At 50.2% G+C, this 18,157-nt stretch overlaps 1 protein-coding gene across 14 annotated transcripts in view; it reads right to left on the bottom strand.

Moving 5' to 3' along the window:
* The window catches only part of LOC102573806 (histone deacetylase 8), a 181,841-nt gene extending 170,442 nt beyond the window's left edge, over positions 1 to 11,399 (bottom strand). For 3 of the 14 annotated variants that reach the window (XM_059732655.1, XM_059732656.1, XM_059732657.1), the window contains exon 1: positions 10,860 to 10,981. In XM_059732655.1, coding sequence (XP_059588638.1) covers positions 10,860 to 10,937 — 78 coding nt within the window. In that variant the 5' untranslated portion in view covers positions 10,938 to 10,981. Of the gene's footprint in view, positions 1 to 10,859; positions 10,992 to 11,318 lie in introns of those variants that run through there. The other 11 variants (XM_014609905.3, XM_019481931.2, XM_059732653.1 and 8 more) reach the window with 9 other exon arrangements.
* Between the last annotated feature and the right edge of the window lie 6,758 nt (positions 11,400 to 18,157).

Raw genomic sequence — 18,157 nt, 5'->3', positions numbered from 1 at the left:
GTTTGCATACTTTTAGGAATAGGTTAGACAAGGAATGGTTTGATAGTGATGCTGCTGCCTTGAGCAAGGGTTGACCTAGATCAGTGGCTCTCAACCTTATTTGTACCAGGTCCCATTTGTAAACATCAATGGCCAGTCCCAACTAAGTGCCCCTCACTCCTGACCTGCTGCCCCCCCAAATGTGTGGGGCAGGGGCTGGGCATGTGGGGCAAGGGGCATGAGCCCCCCCCCAAAGCAGCCCCTTGCAGGCTGGAACTCCAACATCCTGCAAGGGAAAAGTCGTGGTTTCCCAAGTTTCTCTCTTTTAAAGGAGAATCCATTTTTTAAGTTTGTTCATGACCCTTTCATACATCGTTGCGATGCATTTTTGGGTCATGACCCACAGGTTGAGAAACGATGGCCTAGATGACCTCCAGATATCCCTTTGCTTTTCTTCAAGTCCCTCTCTCATAAGCTCCAGGTACCCCTCACAGCCCCTCTCTGTTCATAGATTTCATAGACATTAGGGCTGGAAGGGACCTCGGAAGATCATCAAGTCCAGCCCCCTGCCCAAAGGGCAGGACGTCAGCTGGGGTCATAGGATCCCAGCAAGATAAGCATCCAGTTTGCTCTTGAAGGTGTTCAATGTAGGTGCCTGAACCACCTCCAGTGGCAGGTGTTCCAGACCTTGGGGGCTCAGACAGTAAAGAAATTTTTCCTTATGTCCAGCCTGAAACGGTCTTGTAGTAGTTTATGACCATTCGACCTAGTCATCCCTAGGGGCGCTCTGGTGAACAAACGTTCCCCCAGATACTGGTGGCCACCCCTGATAAACTTATAGGTGGCCATCAGATCACCCCTGAGCCTGCGCTTTTCCAGGCTAAAGAGCCCCAGGGCTCTCAGCCTGTCATCGTAGGGTCTGCTTCCCTGACCTCTGATCATGCACGTGGCTCTTCTCTAGACTCTCTCAAGCTTCTCCACATCCTTTTTGAATTGTGGAGCCCAAAACTGGACGCAGTACTCCAGCTGCAGCCTCACTAAGGCCGAGTACAAGGGGAGAATGATGTCCCGGGATTTGCTTGAGAAGCATCTATGGATGCAAGCCAGCATTTTGGTCACTTTACTAGCCGCAGCATCGCATTGCAGGCTCATGTTCATCTTGTGGTCAATGATGACCCCCAAGTCTCTTCCATAGTGCTAGCCAGCATAGCACTGCTGAGCCTATAAGGATGCTGCGGGTTTTTCTTCCCAAGGTGGAGAACCTTGCATTTAATCGGCGTTGAACACTGTCAGATTCTCGTCTGCCCACTTGCTGAGCTTGTCCAGGTCAGCCTGGATCACCCGCCTGTCTTCTGGTGTGGATGCTTTGCCCCAAAGTTTGGTGTCATCGGCAAACTTGGCCAGTCCACTTCTGGACTCCAGTGTCCACATGATTAATGAAGATGTTGAACAGTATGGGTCCAAGGACAGAGCCTTGGGGGACCCCACTGGTCACAGGACACCATGATGAGTGACTTCCATCAATTACTACCCTCTGGGTCCAACCACGGAGCCAATTTTCCAGCCAGTGGATCGTGGAGGACCCAAGGCTACAATTGGCCAGTTTCACCAAGAGGTGATCATGGGATACCAGATCGAAGGTTTTTTTGAAGTCAAGATATATGACATCAATCTCTTCTCCCTTGTCCAGGTGATAGGTCACCTGGTCGTAGAAGGAAATGAGATTGGTCAAGCAAGACCTACCCGCAACAAACCCATGCTGGCTATCCTTTAAGATGTTGGCGTCGGCCAGTCCATTAAGGATGGCCTCTTTAATAAACTTTTCTAAGATCTTCCCCGGGATAGAAGTCAGGCTGATGGGCCTATAGTTATCCGGATCCACTTTCCTCCTTTTCTTGAAGATAGGCACCACATTGGCCTTCTTCCAGTCTTCGGGCACTACACCAGAGCGCCAAGAGTTTTCAAAGATCCGCGCTAGAGGCTGGGCTATGATGCTCGCCAGCTCCTTGAGTACCCTGGGGTGAAGATTGTCAGGGCTGGCTGACTTGAAGGTATCCAGCTTCTCAAGATGTTCCTTCACAAAGTCAGCATTAATGGAGGGCAGGGGATCACCCTCATCCGGACTTCCTTGTCCCGTAGCAGGCATGGGCGTCCCGTGGGACTGATGAAAGACCGACACAAAGTACCTATTTAATAGGTTGGCTTTTTCCTTGGCGTCAGTTGTCAGTTGCCCCATCTGGTTCAGCAGGGGTCCAATATGGCCCCTGCTTTTCCTCTGGCTCCCCACATATCTGAAAAAGGACTTTTTATTGTCCTTGATGCTCAAAGCTAGTTGGAGTTCAGTTGCAGCCTTGGCTTTCCTGGTATGCTCCCTACAGAACCAGACCAGTGCAGAATAATCCTCCTTGGAGGTGACTCCCATCCTTTGTAGGCCTTTCTTTTTAGCCTCAGGAGGTCTGCTAGGTCCCTGGAGAGCCAGCGGGGCTGCTGTGCCCTCTTGCTGCCTTTCCTCCGAGATGGAATAGACTTAGCTTGTGCATTGAGGATCGCTCCCTTGAGGAGCAACCACTCTTCTTGAACTCTCCTCTCCCTGTGGTCATGGTTCCTTAGGGCCTCACTGACAAGCCTCCTGAGCTTGTCAAAGTTGGCTTTCCTGAAGTCAAGTACTTCCATGTTGCTGACTGACTTGCCAGCTTTTCGGCGGATGGTGAAGGTGATCAGCTCGTGGTCGCTGTCACCCAGCTTCCCATCGATCACTAGGTCGCCGACTAGGTCATCCCCAGTAGCCAGTACCAGGTTGAGCAGCGCTTTGCCTCTCGTTGGCCCATAGACTTCTTGAGTCAGGTAGAAGTCATCCACGCACAAGAGGAAGCTTTGCGACCACTCAGATTTTGCTGAGCGATCCTCCCACGAGATTTCCGGGTAATTGAAGTCACCCATGACAACCATGGTCCTGGAGTATGCTGCCTCAGCCAGTTCCCGGGCAAACTCCTGGTCAAGCTCAGGACTTTGGGTGGGAGGTCTGTAGTAGACTCCCACCATTGTGTCCCCTGTGCCGTGTTCCCCACGGATTTTAACCCAGAGGGTCTCCAGTCGTCCACCCTGGTCGCCAATATTGGCTTGCAGGGACATGTAGCTTTCCTAACCCTAGCCCTAACCCTAACCCCTGCCCTTTTTATCTACACAATCCCTCCTGTACAGGGTATAGCCATCTATACCCGAGGTCCAGTCATGGGTGGAGTCCCACCAGGTCTCCGTTATCCCTATGACATCATAATTATTTGCATTGAGCAGGAGGATGAGCTCCTCCTGCTTATTCCCCAAGCTCCAGGCATTTGTGTACAGGCAGGCAAGTGTCCCCTGGGGGGCTCCTTCCTTGCCCACAGATTTTACCAGGGCTGGAGCAGGGGTGGGCTCCCTTAAGTGCCTTGACCAGCTGGCTTTGCAAGGATTGCTCAGTGGGCCAGCAGCAGCGGTAGTCCCCCTGACCTCCAGCGGGCTTAGTTTAAAGCCCGGTGGAGCAGGTCAGCCAGTCTGGCTGAAGAGAGCCTCCTCCCTAGGGGAGAGAGGTGGAGGCCATCTCTTCCCAGCAGCTCGCTGCCTCTCTCACCAAAGAGCGGGCTGTGGTCATGGAAGCCAAAGCCTTCCCGATGACACCAGCACTGCAGTCTTCGGTTGACCACGTGGATCCTCCTCTCCCTCCTCAGCCCATAGCCTGAGACTGGGAGGATCAACGAGAACACCACCTGTGCCCGCAGACCCTTTAGCCCTGCTCCCAAATCCCTGTAGCCTCATGACCCAGCTGGGAGCACTTCGAGCTGTGTCATTGGTGCCCACATGAATAAGGAGCATGGGATAGTGGTCTGTGGGTTTGAGGAGCTTTGGGATCCTCTCCGCAATGTCCCGGATGCAGGCCCCCGGGAAGCAGCAGACTTCCCGGGCTAAGGGGTCGGGGTGGCAGATTGCCCCCTCAGTCCCCCTCAGGAGGGAGTCTCCCACAACAAACACCTTACGTTTTGTCTTGGGGAGAGCAGGGGTGGTAGCTGCAGTTGGGCCCATGTTGCCTGTGGGAGCCGGCAACTCAGCAGGCTCTGCTGGAGCAGCAAGAGGTGCGTACCTGTTGCTCAGCTCTGGCGGGGCAGGGGCCTTGGTGCGGCGTTGGTTCAGTACGCCTAAGGGTGGAAGGCTCCCAAGGATGACTGACTGCTTTACAAGAACAGACTTTAACACCCTGAGTGGAGTCCAGGAAGAAGTACTGCTCACCCAAGAGGACAGCAAATATAGAAAGTACAGTCATGTGGGCACTACAGCACTGTGACAGCCTGGGGACTTGCAACCACCATAGCTGACATGTAATCAAAACCCACTGCATTTCTGCAAAGCTTCTTCTGAGCTCCTTCCCTCCTTCCTGCCCCCCACCCCTGAGTGAGGATCTCAATTCACCCTGGCCAGGTTCTAAATTCACTTTCACTGGATTAGTTGCTTCAGTGAAAAAAATGCCAACTGTCTGGGACTACTTTCAAGGGAATGTCATGAAGGCCTCTACTGGGGCCCAAGGGCTTAAGAAAAGCTGTCCTAGGGCCATGGCTTTGACAGCTGTCCCAAAGCAAGAAAAGGCTTAAAACAATGAGATGCTTTTCTGTGGTGAAAATGTCTCCCACACCCCCCATTCACCATCACTTATTCCCTATGGCACTTCCAAAGCCCCAGGCAAAGGCAGAATCCAGATAACTGGGAACTCTTGAGAGAGATTATGTCCCCACCCTTCACTGTACATTTCCTAAAATGCCATGTGGCTGGATGCCAGTCCATTTGCTTGCTTCTCTCACACATGCCTGTGGAGAGGTAAAGTTTTCAGTGCCATCCTGCTGGTGAGCCCTTGGGAATGTGGAACATTGAGACATTAAGGAACTTCTACTCGTCAGGGATCTGAAATGGGACACTTTGTTCCCAGGCCCGGCAGCTGGTCTTGAGATTCAGCTGAACAGCCTCTGTATCTCAGAGGATTAAATACTTAAGAGTTGTAGCCTGCGACACAGCAGGGAGCTGAGAAACAGGAAAGCTAGATGGCTTCCATATTAAAACTGCATGCAGACATGTATGCTATTGCAGTTACCCATGGAGCTGTGTCTTTAACAACCACTTACACCACCAAACTCCCCAGGCACTAGACACCAACCTTTTTTTTTTTTTTTTTTTTTTTTTCAGGTGAGAAGAACAACATGCCCAGTCCCAGAAACAATGGCCTGGTACAAAGAAAAGGAAGCACTGAGACTCTTAACATGGACAAAGCAGCCAGGGAGCTGTTTGACTCCTACCCCACATACAACAAAGCTTCCTGGCTGATAGTGGCATCTCCATTGCCTGAGGCTGGGTTTCCCCCAACCTCAACATTTTGGATCTTCCCTCAGGAACAACACCAAGGCTTGCTCTTACTCACTCCTTAACTAATCAGCTCTGAGTCATAAATCAGCAGGACTTCCAAACTACCCAGGGGATTTTTTTCCTGACTTGCTGATAAAGGCAGGTAGTTTTTGTTCGTTCATTTTTGTTCACAAAAACAAGGGGGGGGGCCTGTTTTTTGTAATATTCACCTAACATCCTACTTTTCCAAGTGCTTTGCAAATTTGGGATGACAATGGGATGATATTACAATGGACTAGATTACCCCTGAGGTCCCTTCTAGCTCTGTGATCAGTCATCCCATATTACAGAGCAGGATGGTGAGACAAAAGAGGAAACCTATCGCTGAAGGCAACATTAAAAAAAAAAAAGCGGCGGAGCCAAGAGCAGGAGAGGCTAAGCACTAACTTTTAAAGATGTAATTTGCAGAGAACAACATGGACTTCAGATAAATAAGGGAAAAGAAGAGTACAAAGAAGTCTTGCCCTTGTTGACCTTCACAGCATCAGCTAGTAGCTAGCTTATTCCTAAAGTGGCTTTAAAGAAACCCCTCAGAATATAGGTTTAGCCATAGAATTCTTCTTGTTCTAAGATACTGGGAAGACACACCCTCATTTTACATGTATACATGCTCCATCTATAAAAAGAAAAAAATCCATGTGATTTTATTCCTGAGAATTAGCTGTGTTTCTGCTCTGATCAATGGTTTTGACTGCATGCTCTCTATAGCGACATGCTCATTTACAGGCAGTAAGTGCTGGCTCAGCTGTCTGGATTTAAACGAAAAAAAATCCTGGCCCCTTAAAGAAAACCCTGTGGTAGGGAAGATTACTCAAGATATAAACAGAGACACCAGCCAGGGTACAATTACAGCGAGAATGCAGAATGGTCACCTGATTTGGCAGGGACTGGGAACAGCAGAGAAGAGTCCCGGAGAGTCAACATAGTGGGTTGAACATAGAGCTATCAGCAGGTTGCTGCTGATTTTAATTTGTTCTCACCCACAGAAGAAGGCTGCACTAGTGATCAGGACTCAATGCACGAACGGTGTAGAATCAATGGCTTTCTGAATAACTTTTGAAGGAAGTCACTTTGTTAAAACAAGACGCCCAAATCCAAAGGACAGGCAATCCTTGAAACTTCTGCCTACCCCTCTCAGTGCTGATGTCTTCCCCAGTAAACACCCCCAAGCAGGTATTGCTTCGCCACGTGTCCACAGCTGCTTTAGCCTTGATAGCATGAAGCAGCTCAGTGCTGCCTCACAATCAAATCCAACCAGGATCCTCAAGCGAAGCATTTCTCTGCTCAGCTCCCATGAAACCTGACCTGGCAGACTACTCAAAGCACACACCAGCAGGACCAGAGGCCATGCAAAACAACAGCTGCTTTCATTTAGAAACACAGCCAGAGGAGAGGAGCTCCCACACACCAAAGCCCCAGGATCAGAGCATTTCTTGACAGGGTAGAAGATGCAGGTTCAATTCCCTTCTCAGTCTGAAGGAGGGCAAACCCACAGCTTCCACCAGGTGACCAGCTCTTCTGGTGAGGACAACCAAATTCCTCTGTGGAAACTGTTGTCTTCTGCTAAGTGACATTATAGATGAATTGGGTCAGGAAGAGGGAGAGAAAGTAAACACAACCCACTACGCTGGTAGTTAGGGCACATGCCCAGCTATAGGTAAGGCACAGAAGGAACTGAAACTGGGTACCGCATGCAGTGGACCAGTGCCTTAACCACAAGGAAAGAGCATAAAGGTTTCTCTCTTACTTGTGCCGAGATGGAGGGGTGACCCCTACTCACATTTCAATTGAAAGGCCACAGGCACTCAGGTCCAGGAGTGGGCTCTGGGCGGGCTTTGAATCCCAAGAGGGTATAGACATATCTCTCTCTGCAGCCAACAGTCAGGTGCTTACACAGCTAAGGGGCAGGAGTTCAGATACACTCCTCTCCAGTATTCTTTACAGAATAGCTTAGACAGCTCCCTACTCAGCACACAGCCCATCATCCAATTCTGTGTGGCTGACTCCCCCACATACTATACAGCAGGCCAAGACATCCAAATGGGGCTGTACATTCCACTCCAGGAGCCAGACATCCAATTCCCTTTGTGACTCTAGCTCTTGATCTCTCTCTGCCTCAGGCCCCATCTCTGTGGTGGGGTCAATAACCTCCCTGTGAGCTAGAGCAGTATTTCTCAACCTGTGGGTTGCAGCCGAAAAGTGGGTCACAAGAATATATGAAAGGGTTGTGAACAAGCTTGGTTGGTCAACCTAGATGAACCTTGGTGGTCAACCTGGCTCCATGGATAGCATCTAGAAGATCAGAGAAGGGACAGCAGCAGAAGGCAGAGCAGGAGATTGGGCAGAGGAAGGGGACTGCAGTGCCAATCAGGGAGAGTACTAGATTAATTTTTGGCATGCCTACCTAAAAGGTTGGCCCTCGCTGTGTACCTCATTTTGCCCCTTAGTCTCTCTGATTTTGGTAAGTCAGCATGGGACCTTAAACAGCTTCCAAAATTTCTGGGTACATCATAGCATTGTCCTACCTCAGCGGTTGTCAGCCTTTTTTGTACCAAGACCCATTTGTAAACATCAATGGCCAGTCCCAACTCAGTGCCCCTCACTCCTGACCCACTGCGCCCAGACCCCCAATGTGTGGGACAGGGGAGGTTGTGTGTGGGGCATGGGGGGGAACTCAAGCAGCCCCTCACAGGTTGGAACCCTGCCAGCCTTCAAGGGAAAAGCCACAGTATCCCACATTTTTCTCCTTCCCTCCTTTAAAGGTTGCGAACAAACTTAAAAAATGGATTCTCCTTTAAAGAAGAAAAATGTGGGATACCAGGGCTTTTCCCTTGCAGGCTGGCCATTGATGTTTGGCCTGATTGGCACTGCAATCCCCTTCCTCCGCCCAATCTCCTGCTCTGCCTTCTGATGTTGTCCCCTCTCTGATCTTCTAGATGCTATCCATGGAGCCAGGTTGACCACCAAGGTGCATTAAAATAGAGCAGGGGTGTCAAAGATGTGGCCTGCAGAGCCATGGGGTCTGGCGAGTTTGATTACCCCTGTAATAGTTTCTAGAAATACATCAGAAGAGAAGACAGAGGAAAATATGGTCCCTTTTCTTACTGAGGAAAGAAAATGAGCAACAACTGACTGAAAGAAGACTTTCAGTAGCTTTTTTGTTTCAGTTGTCTTCATAAAAGAGGTTAATTGCAACCAGATCCTTGTTACTTTAACAAGGTTAAGTGAGTAGGAGTACAGGCTTGGATAAAAGGAAAGTTTAAAGAATATAGATAAGATCAAGGACATCCTGTCACACTTTTAGCTTCTCTCATTCCTGCTTTCCAGCATTCTCCAACTATTCCCTTTTTCACAGATTGCCTTTTTCATCTTGTGTTTTATCTCTGTTCTCTCCCTCTGACTTTGTTCCTCCTGCTCTCTTCCCCCTCCCTTCCCTGCATTTCCTTTTGTCTTGCTTATCTCTACCCATTTACATTTTCACTGACATCCCTCCACACTTTTAGCTTCTCTCATTCCTTGGAGTCTCAGACCAGCAGAGACTCCCTATGCCTGGCAAAGGGTAACTGTGCCTGAAAGCTTATTAAGAACTTTTTGCCAACTACTCAGTTGGTCTAATAAAAGATATCACATCTACCCAAAGAACCTTGCCTGCCTATGTCCTTAGACCAACATGGCTACAACCAAAAACCTAGACAAGATCAAGGCAGACAAGGTTCCTTGGGTGAATCACCCCCACACAAGATCAATGCATTCAAATCAGCAGGCCCTGAGGAACTTCACCTAGGAGAACTTAAGAAATCTAGCTAAAGTAAGCTCTGAATCATCAGTGATTATCTGAGAATTGGGAAAATTGGAGGACTAGAGAAGGGTAAACATAGAACCTAGCTTTAAAAACAAGGGGAAAAAAGAATTATAGATCAGTCTAACTTCAATACTCAGAAAACATCTGCTATAAGAGGTACTGTTTAATTTGCAACCACCCAGATGATAATAAGGATCTATTAAAAAGACAACAAGGATTTGTCAAGAATAAAGTGTCCAATTAATTTTGTTTCCTTTGAGAGGGTAACTGGCTAGAAAGAGGAAAACATTAGATGCAATGTATTGACTTCAACAAGGTTTTGACACGGTCTGATTACATCAGCATATGGAAACTTGAGAACCATAATCTAGAGCAGTGATTTTCAAACTCTGTATGTCACATGCCCCTTTTAATTTTTTATGTTGTAGTGTACCCCTACAATTCTGTGTTATGGGGAATAAAAAGCCACATTTTATAGCACTACAACCATACTATAACTTCTCCCACAGCCTCAGGAATACTGTGGAGTTATTGGCCATTTTCACTTTCTTTTCCTACAGTTCTGTTTGCCCTTTATGTTCCAGTTTCTCATTCCTTCTTATCACATGCCCATTAGACCCTGGCTGTATGTCCCCAGTGGTACATGTGTCCCAAGTTGAGAAACACTGTTCTAAATGAAACCACCATAATGGGAGCAAACAACTGGTTGAAAAGATGCATCCAAATGAGTAGTTTTCCATGGCTCACTGTCAAACTAGGAAGGCACTTGAAGTGCAGGAGGGCTCCCTCACATGGACTGAGACTGAGGCTGGGCCCAGGACTACTCAATACTCTCACTGAAGACCTGGGTGACCGAGTTAAGAGAACAGCTCCAGAAGTCTGTGGCTGCCCAGCAGGGATGGGTGGCAAGCCCTGAAGACGGGACTGGAATTCAAACCACTGTCAACAGAGACACGAACAAGACTGTGTTGAACAAAGACAAGAGCAAAATGTTCCTCTCAGAAAGGAGATGACAAATACAAAATGGAAGATAATGCATTAGACAGCACTACAGCAGAGATGGGCCTGGGTCACAAACTGAACAGGAGTCAACATCAAGATGCTGAGGGAGGGGGTGTGGAGGAGCCAGAAATCTCAGTCTGGGATGCATTAAATAGGGGACTGAAGGCGCCACTCTCCTTGGCAGCAGGCCTTGGCTGGGATACTGGCTCTGCACTTCACGAAAGTTGAGAACAACCTGGAGGCCAAGCAGAGGGGACAAACCGATAAGATGTTTAGAAACAGCGACCTCTGAGGAAAGGTCAAAGGAACTGGGTTTGCTTAGTGAACTGGGCTGAGGGGAGACCCGATCTCTCTTCCAGCCCTACCACCAAAGCTCTTTGCAAGGCCTCTCACGGCAGGGCCGGAAACCTCTCGCTAGCCCCACATCTGGGAGAGACGCAGCGAGCCGCGCCCGGGCAGGGCCGGTCCGCACCGGACAGCCGTGCCCGCGTCCCGGGGCCACCGCACCGGCAGCGCCTGCGGCGGGGGCGCTCGCACGGCCCGCAACGCGGGTTTCTCACCCCCGCGGCGATGGGAGCTCGGCCCGAGGCGCGGCCGCCGCGGGGGGAACCCGGCCCGGCCCCTCCACCCGGCCCCGCCCGCCCGCGCCCACCTGGCGGCAGAGGATGGTCTGCTGCACCAGCCGCGCGTAGCCGTCCAGACGCACGCCCGAGTTGCTCCGGCTCCTCATGGCGACGGCTCCGCGCCCGCCTCGGCAGCGGCGTCAGCCCGGGAGCAGGCGCGGGGCGGGGCCACTCGGTGGAAGCCCCGCCCCGCCCCGCCCCGCCCCGCCCCGCCGGGTGACACGAGGACACGGCAGCGCGGGACCCCGTCCCTCCGGCCCCCCGCGCTCCTATTGGCTATGAGAGCGGGGGCGGAGCCGCGGCCCGCAGTTCCCGGCGGACGGAGCCTGGCGGAAGAAGCCTGCGGCAGCTGTGCGCCGCGCCCCCACCTGGATGTCCGCCGCCCCGGCCCTGCGGCTGCTCCCGGCCAGCCGCGCCCCGGGCTCGCTCCCGCCAGAAGCTGGATAACCGGCCCCGGCCTCGTAGTGGAGCTTTTCGTTTCATTTTACCTGAAGAAAAATGTGCCGTTCCCTGCGTGAGTCGGCCCCAGGCCGCCTGCACCCTCGGAGCCAGCCCGCCCTGCGCCGCTCTCTCCAGGGATCCAGTCATTTCTTGTGGCCCTTCCCCAAAGTCTTTGTTTCGCCTCCTTTTTAAAATGCGGCTCCGCTCAGCCCCGGCGTCCGGCAGGCCTGGGAAGCGGTGGGCGGCTCTTGCGCGGTGGATTCTGGCTCGCTCAGATCCATCACCTACGGCAAAACCCCGGACACCCGGCCTGTGCAGAACCCTTGTTCTGCCTCCTCTGAGGTGTGCCGGGACGGCTGTGCCCTGGGCATCTTCGGGCAACGGGCAGTGCCAGCAGCAGTGACACCACTACGGGCCGCACCAGATATTTTTACACCTCTGTCCCTTTAGGCAGTAACGGCTGGTCACCCCCCCCCCCCTTACACTGCCATACGTGCATACAAGCCAGCAAGATCCCCTTTGCCAGCAGCTGTTTCCATCTGCTTTCAAGTCGCTTTCTGCTGCCTGAATTGTTTAAAAGATTAGTTTCTACCAGTGCCATTGTTTGACACACTGTAATTCAGTCCCTTTAGAGTGATTCCCTCCCTACCTCCTATGGAAGCATTTTGAGATCATCAGGCAGAAGGGGCTAGAACTGTCCTGATTACTGTCCTGGTAAAGCCCACAGCTCTTGGAGGAACTACAGCTGGGTTCCAGGTTCCAAACAGCTGGAAGTCATGCAAAATAGGTCAAGGTAGCTAAAAGCTCCAAGGATGGCCCAGGTATGCCCTGATGGAAAATACATAGGAGAGACCAAACAGCAACTGCGCACCAAAATGAACGCACACCAGAAATCCATCAAAGACAGAAATACCCAAATACCGGTGGGGACAAATTTCTCACAGGAGGGCCACTCTCTCTCCAATCTCTCAGTCCTGATCCTCAAGGGAAACTTACACAACACTTCCCAGAGACGAGCCTATGAGCTCCGTTTCATCATCTGCCTGACAAATAACTCCCCAGCCCAGCCCAGCCCCTGGCTTGTTTACTTTTCATTCCATCCAGGAAGAGCACACACCGACTACTGAAACTTCCTTAGCCTGACGAAGGGTTTTTGAACTCAAAACCTTGCTTAATAACTATTCTCCAACTATTTGGTTTGGTCTAATAAAAGATATCAAATTCACCCAAGGAACCTTGTCTGGCGAAGGATGACTCAGGCACTCTGAACTCAAAGGGAGGCAAAACAAAGCCTAACGTGTACAAACACCCACACACCCAGCCTGCTAGGTCCTGAACACATCCTCTTGGCAAGCCTGTTTCTGTTTGAGACAGCAGCTAGGGTGATCCAGCTTGGGCTGGCAGCACCCAAGAATCTTTGCCTCTGCTGCCAGAAGAGAGTCCCTTGTGCCAGCTTGCTCTGGGCTATGGGTTTGAGTCTGTACAGGGTATGCTGAGAAACTGTAAAGGAATCAGAAGAGAGCCCCAGGATGCTGGAAAATCTGCCTTGCAGTGAGAAACTGCAGGAACCCAATGAATTTTAATTAACTGAGCAGAAATTCCAGGGTCACTTGATCATTCATAGATTGTAAGGGGCTGGAAGGGACCTTGGAAGATCATTGGGTCCAGCCCCCTACACCAGACAGGAAAGACAGGGGGAGTCAAGTTACCCCAGCAAGGTGACTGTCCAGTCTCCTCTTGAAGATTTCTAGGGTAGGCAATTGCACCACCTCTGGAGGGAGCTTATTCCACAGTCTGGACACCCTGGCTGGGAAGAAGTTTTTCCTAATGTTGAGCCTGAAACAGTCTTTGAGGAGTTTGGGGCCATTATTCCTGCTTTTCCCCAAGAATGCCCTGGTGAACAGCTGTTCACTGAGCCTTTGATGTATGCCCCTGATGTAAGCTGCTACCAAGTACCCTCTCAGCCTTCTCTTTTCCAGCCTGAAGAGTCCCAGGTCCCTCAGCCTTTCCTCATATGGCTTGCAATGCAAGTCTCTGATCATACAGGTGGCCCTTCTCTGGACTCTCTCAAGCTTTACCACATCCTTGTTGAAATGCGGTGCCCAGAACTGGACACAGTACTCCAGCTGTAGTCTCACCAATGCCGAGTAGAGCGGAAGAATCACTTCCTTGGTTTTGCTGGAGATGCATCAGTTGATGCATGCCAGAGTATTATTTGCCCTGCTAGCTACAGTGTTGCACTGCCAGCACATGTTCATACTATGGTCTATTCTTATCCCCAGGTCCCTTTCATTCGTGGTGCTGGTCAGTTTGGTGCCACCAAACCTGTAGGTGTGTTGGGGGTTGTTCGTCCCCAGGTGGAGTACTTTACATTTCTCAATGCTGAACTTCATCTGGTTCCAACTCACCCAACTTGTCAGCCTGTCCAGTTCTGCCTGTATCTGTAGCCTATCTTCAAGCATGACCACGCTTCCCCAAAACTTTGGTGTCATCCACAAACTTGGCCAGTGAGCTCCTCACCCCCACATCCAAATCATTGATAAAGATGTTGAAAAGTACTGGACCAAGCACTGACCCCTGAGGGACATCACTACCCACTTCTCGCCAAGATGATGCAGATCCGTTCATTAGGACTCTCTGGGTCCTACCCTGTAGCCAGCTTTGTACCCACCTAACTGTCTCACAGTTAGGCCCACAATAGTCCAATTTTCTTGCGAGAACCTTGTGGGATACCAAATCAAAGGCTTTTTGGAAGTCAAGGTATACAACGTTCACCTCCTCTCTCTTATCCAGGTGACAAGTTACGTGGTTGTAAAAGGAGATGAGGTTGATAAGACAAGACCTACCTGCGATGAAGCCATGCTGGCTGTCATTCAGAATCCTACCTTCTGCAAGCCTATTGCACATAGACTCCTTAATGAATTTTTCCAGGATTTTCCCTGGCATAGAAGTTAAGCTAACTGGCCTATAGTTACCCAAGTCCTCCCTCTTCCCTTTCTTGAAGATGGGCACAACATTGGCCCTCTTCCAGTCCTAAGGGACCTCTCCAGAGTGCCACAAGTTTTGGAAGAGTTTTGCCAGGGGCTCCGTGATGACTTCAGCCAGCTCCTTCAGCACTCTCGGATGGAGTTCATCCGGTCCTGCTGACTTACATATGTCTAATTTCTTAGACTGATCACATACAAGTTCTACAGCATTAGTAGAAAGGCAGTCATTCCTGTCCTGTTCCTTCTGTACCTCATCTGGCATGATTTTTCCCTTGGCTCGGTGAAATACTGAAGCCAAGTAGTCATTCAGGAGATCAGTTTTCTCTTGAGTACCGGTAACCAGCTGTCCTGAATTGTTGAGCAATGGCCTCACGCTTCCATTCATTTTCCTCCTATTCCCTAAGTACCTAAAGAAGGACTTATTTTTGTCCTTGATTCCCATTGCTAATCTAAGTTTAGTTGCTGCCTTAGCCTTTTTAATTTGTTCCCTACAAGTGTGGGCCATTGTTGTATAGTCCTCCTTGGAGCCTGTCCCCAGCTTCCATTGTTTGTATGCCTCTTTCTTAGGAGGACTGTGATCTCTTTGTTTAGCCAAGAGGGCTTCCCAGCCCTTCTGGTACCTTTCCTCCACTGTGACGGCCAGAACCAAAGAAATTAATAAGCAATAAATGTGTGCTTCTTAGAAGCATTTGGAATTTTTGCCTAATATAAAGCTTGTAAATTTGTAACCCGCAAATGTAACTGTTTGTGAAACTAACTGGGCCTCAAAGACAAAGCTATAGCTGTAAGATTAGCTGACCTAACGGTTCTTTTTTGCTCAGAATTCAGCCTTGATGATAAAAACTGGATTCAACCGCCTGGCCCACCCTGCGCATTCCAGGAAAGCACGTCTCATAAAAGCATAGTCAGAGAGATCTAAAGGGGTTGGATTTAGGCAGAGTAATGTTAATTTCAAACCTGAAGATGCTGCATTGTAATTTGCTTATTGGATAAACCCAAGTTTGGGTAGTAACCTTTTATGATAATTTTTAACACCTTTTAATTCCATAGGGTAACAGCTATAGGGCAAAATTGTGAGTGGCTCTAAAGCCAACAGATTAGCATAAAACTAAGTATAAAAAGTGCGTGCATCAGGTGACCAGCAGGAAGGAGGGAACAGAACGGTCATTGCTGTTCCATTCCCAGACCCCAGACTCCCCGTGTGAGTGAGGATCGGATCCTGATCAAGGGATCTTCCCCAGTAATCCCTCCAACAGCGTTGATTGGGGATGCCTGACTTTGCGGGAATCACCTGGCGCACACCTGGCATTGAGGGACTGTCGATAAGTTGCCAACCCATGTCTGTCTATTTGTTGTTTCAAACAGCCCAGTGGCTGATACCCTCACAGTGCCCAGTTGGTCTGCAACAGATTGATCTATCTATCTGGTTTTATAATCTGTTGTTTTAAACAGTCCAGTGGCTGATACCCTCGCAGTGCTCAGTTTGCCTGGAACAGATTGATGTATCTATCTGGTTTTATTATCTGTTGTTTTAAACAGCCCAGTGGCTGATATCCTTGCAGTGCCCAGTTGGCCTGCGACAGATTGATCTATCTGTTGTTTTGAACAGCCCAGTGGCTGATACCTTCGCAGTGCCTAGCTGGCCTGCGACAGATTGATCTATCTGTTGTTATTATCTATTATTATTTACTATTAGCTCTATATTACTGCATTATGTGCTTATCACATTTATCTTTCTGTTAACTGTTGTGTATGTAAGCAGTAATAAATTTACCATTGCTTTACTCCCAACTCTGCCTCCTCGATCCTGAACCAAACAGCCCGGTGGCTAATACAGTTGCAGCACCCAGTCAGTCTGACTAAATTGATATACTTACAGTGCCCAGCTGGCCTGTGACACTCCACATGGGAATGGATTTCCTTTGTGCTTTCAGCATTGTGTCCTTAAGGAATGACCACTCTTCATGCACTCCTTTTGCCTTCAGTCCCTGGTCCTGCAGCGCTACCCCTACTAATGACCTGAGCTTGTTGAAATGTACATTTTTGAAGTCCAAGACTTCAAGCCTGCTATCAGATTTGTCTGCCTTACGATGGACTGCGAGTGTGATGGTTTTGTGGTCACTGTTGCCCAGGCCACCATCTATATTTAAGTCGGTCACCAGGTCATCTCCCTTGGCCAGGGCTAACTCTAGGGGAGTGTTACCTCTGGTTGGCTCGTGCACCTCCTAAGCCAGGAAGAGCTGCTCTTCAATGCAGGTCAGGAAGGAATGTGGCCGGTCCAACTTGGCTGAGTGTTTTTCCCAAGAGATATCCAGATAATTGAAGTCGTCCATGACGACCATGTTCCGTGTACATGTGGCCTGTGCCAGTTCTTGGGAAAACTCTAGATCGAGTTCCTCCCCCTGGTTTGGTGGCCTGTAGTATACACCTACAGTTAGGTCTTTCTCTTTGTGCCCCCCCCACAGCTTGACCACTGAGGGTTTCAAGCTGTTTTGCTTTGGAGCCTATGTCGGCCTCCAAGGAGGTATACTGTTCCTTCACATAGAGATCTACACCACCACCTTTCTTCCCTACCTGGTCTCTTCTGTGCAGGGTGTAGCTCTCTATGGCTATGCTCCAGTCATATGAGGAGTCCCACCAGGTCTCCATAATCCCTACTAGGTCGTTATGCCCACCAGAGGGCAGGAGCTTTCCTCCTGCTTATTGCACATGCTCCTGGCATTAGTGTACAGGCACCTGAGTCCTATTGAGACCCTCAGCTTCCTGTCATGCTGAAGGGGATCTATTCCCTCAGTTCCCACACGAGTGTCTCTCCTAGTGTCCCTATCTATGGAGCTTTCATGTGTGTTGGTCCCCGGGCATGCTCCAGTCAGTGTTTCCCTGTCCCCCAGCAATCTTAGTTTAAAGCCCAGTCTAGAAGATTGGCCAACCTGGCTGAGAATAGGGACTTACCTGTTCATGGCATGTAAGTGCCTAGTTGGTGGGACTGACAAGGGAGGAGCTTTCTGAAAGCAAAAGGCCTGTTAATGTCACAAAGGCAGAATCTGGAGGCTGAAGCTTGACAAATTCAGGCCAGAAGTAAGGTACAGGGAAGAGAATTTACCACTTTACCCTAAAACATGGGGGATTCCCATCCCCCATGTTCTTTTCCTAATGGTGAAATTACACATTACATTTAGACCATACTAAATCTGTGGAATGTTTTTAAGCAGTGTTAAAGTTAGAACATGCTCTGAGCCAGGGGTGGGCAAAATACAGCCCGCAGGCCAGATCCAGCCCATGAGGCCATTCTACCCAGCCCATGGGGCCTTTAAAAAAATTAGAAAATTAATATTTATCTGCCCTTGGTTCCCGTCAAAAATGACAGGAGTCAGAGGCAGTAAGACCCAAGGGAAGCCCTGGCGAGTTCCTGCAACAGCAGGACCTGCCTGGCCCCACCCCCCCAGCTGGAAGCCCCAGCAGGGGCTTCTGGCCTGGGACCATGTGGCTGCACCGCGCAGAATCTCAGGTAAGGTCGGGGAATGGCAGGGGAAAAGCAGCCTGGGGAAGAGTGGCCCTTCCCCCTCCCCGTAGCCGGCGCTCCCTGCTGCAGCTGCTCGCAGCCTACGTGGGGCTGTCCTGAGCAGGCACAGGCAGCCCCGTGCAGGCTGTGAGTAGCTGCACCGTGGGGCGCTGGCCACGGGGTGGGCGAGGGGCTACTTTTTCCCATGCTCAGCACCAGCTTGTAACCCACCCCCACTGCCAGCCTGGGCTCTGCACCGGCTCCAGACTCGCCTGTTGGGGCTGTACTGTGGCAGGAGCAGCATCTCGGTGTGGAGGAAAGCAACCCCCCACTTGCCACGCTGGGCAGTGTTTGCCACTGCTGCCTCTGGGCTGCCCAGCGCGTGAGCATTGGATGG

This window comes from Alligator mississippiensis, chromosome 8, assembly GCF_030867095.1.
Source record: "Alligator mississippiensis isolate rAllMis1 chromosome 8, rAllMis1, whole genome shotgun sequence".
NCBI classification, from domain to species: Eukaryota; Metazoa; Chordata; order Crocodylia; family Alligatoridae; genus Alligator; species Alligator mississippiensis.
Note: the sequence above shows the minus strand (reverse complement) of the source record. Positions and strands in the feature narration are given on the sequence as shown.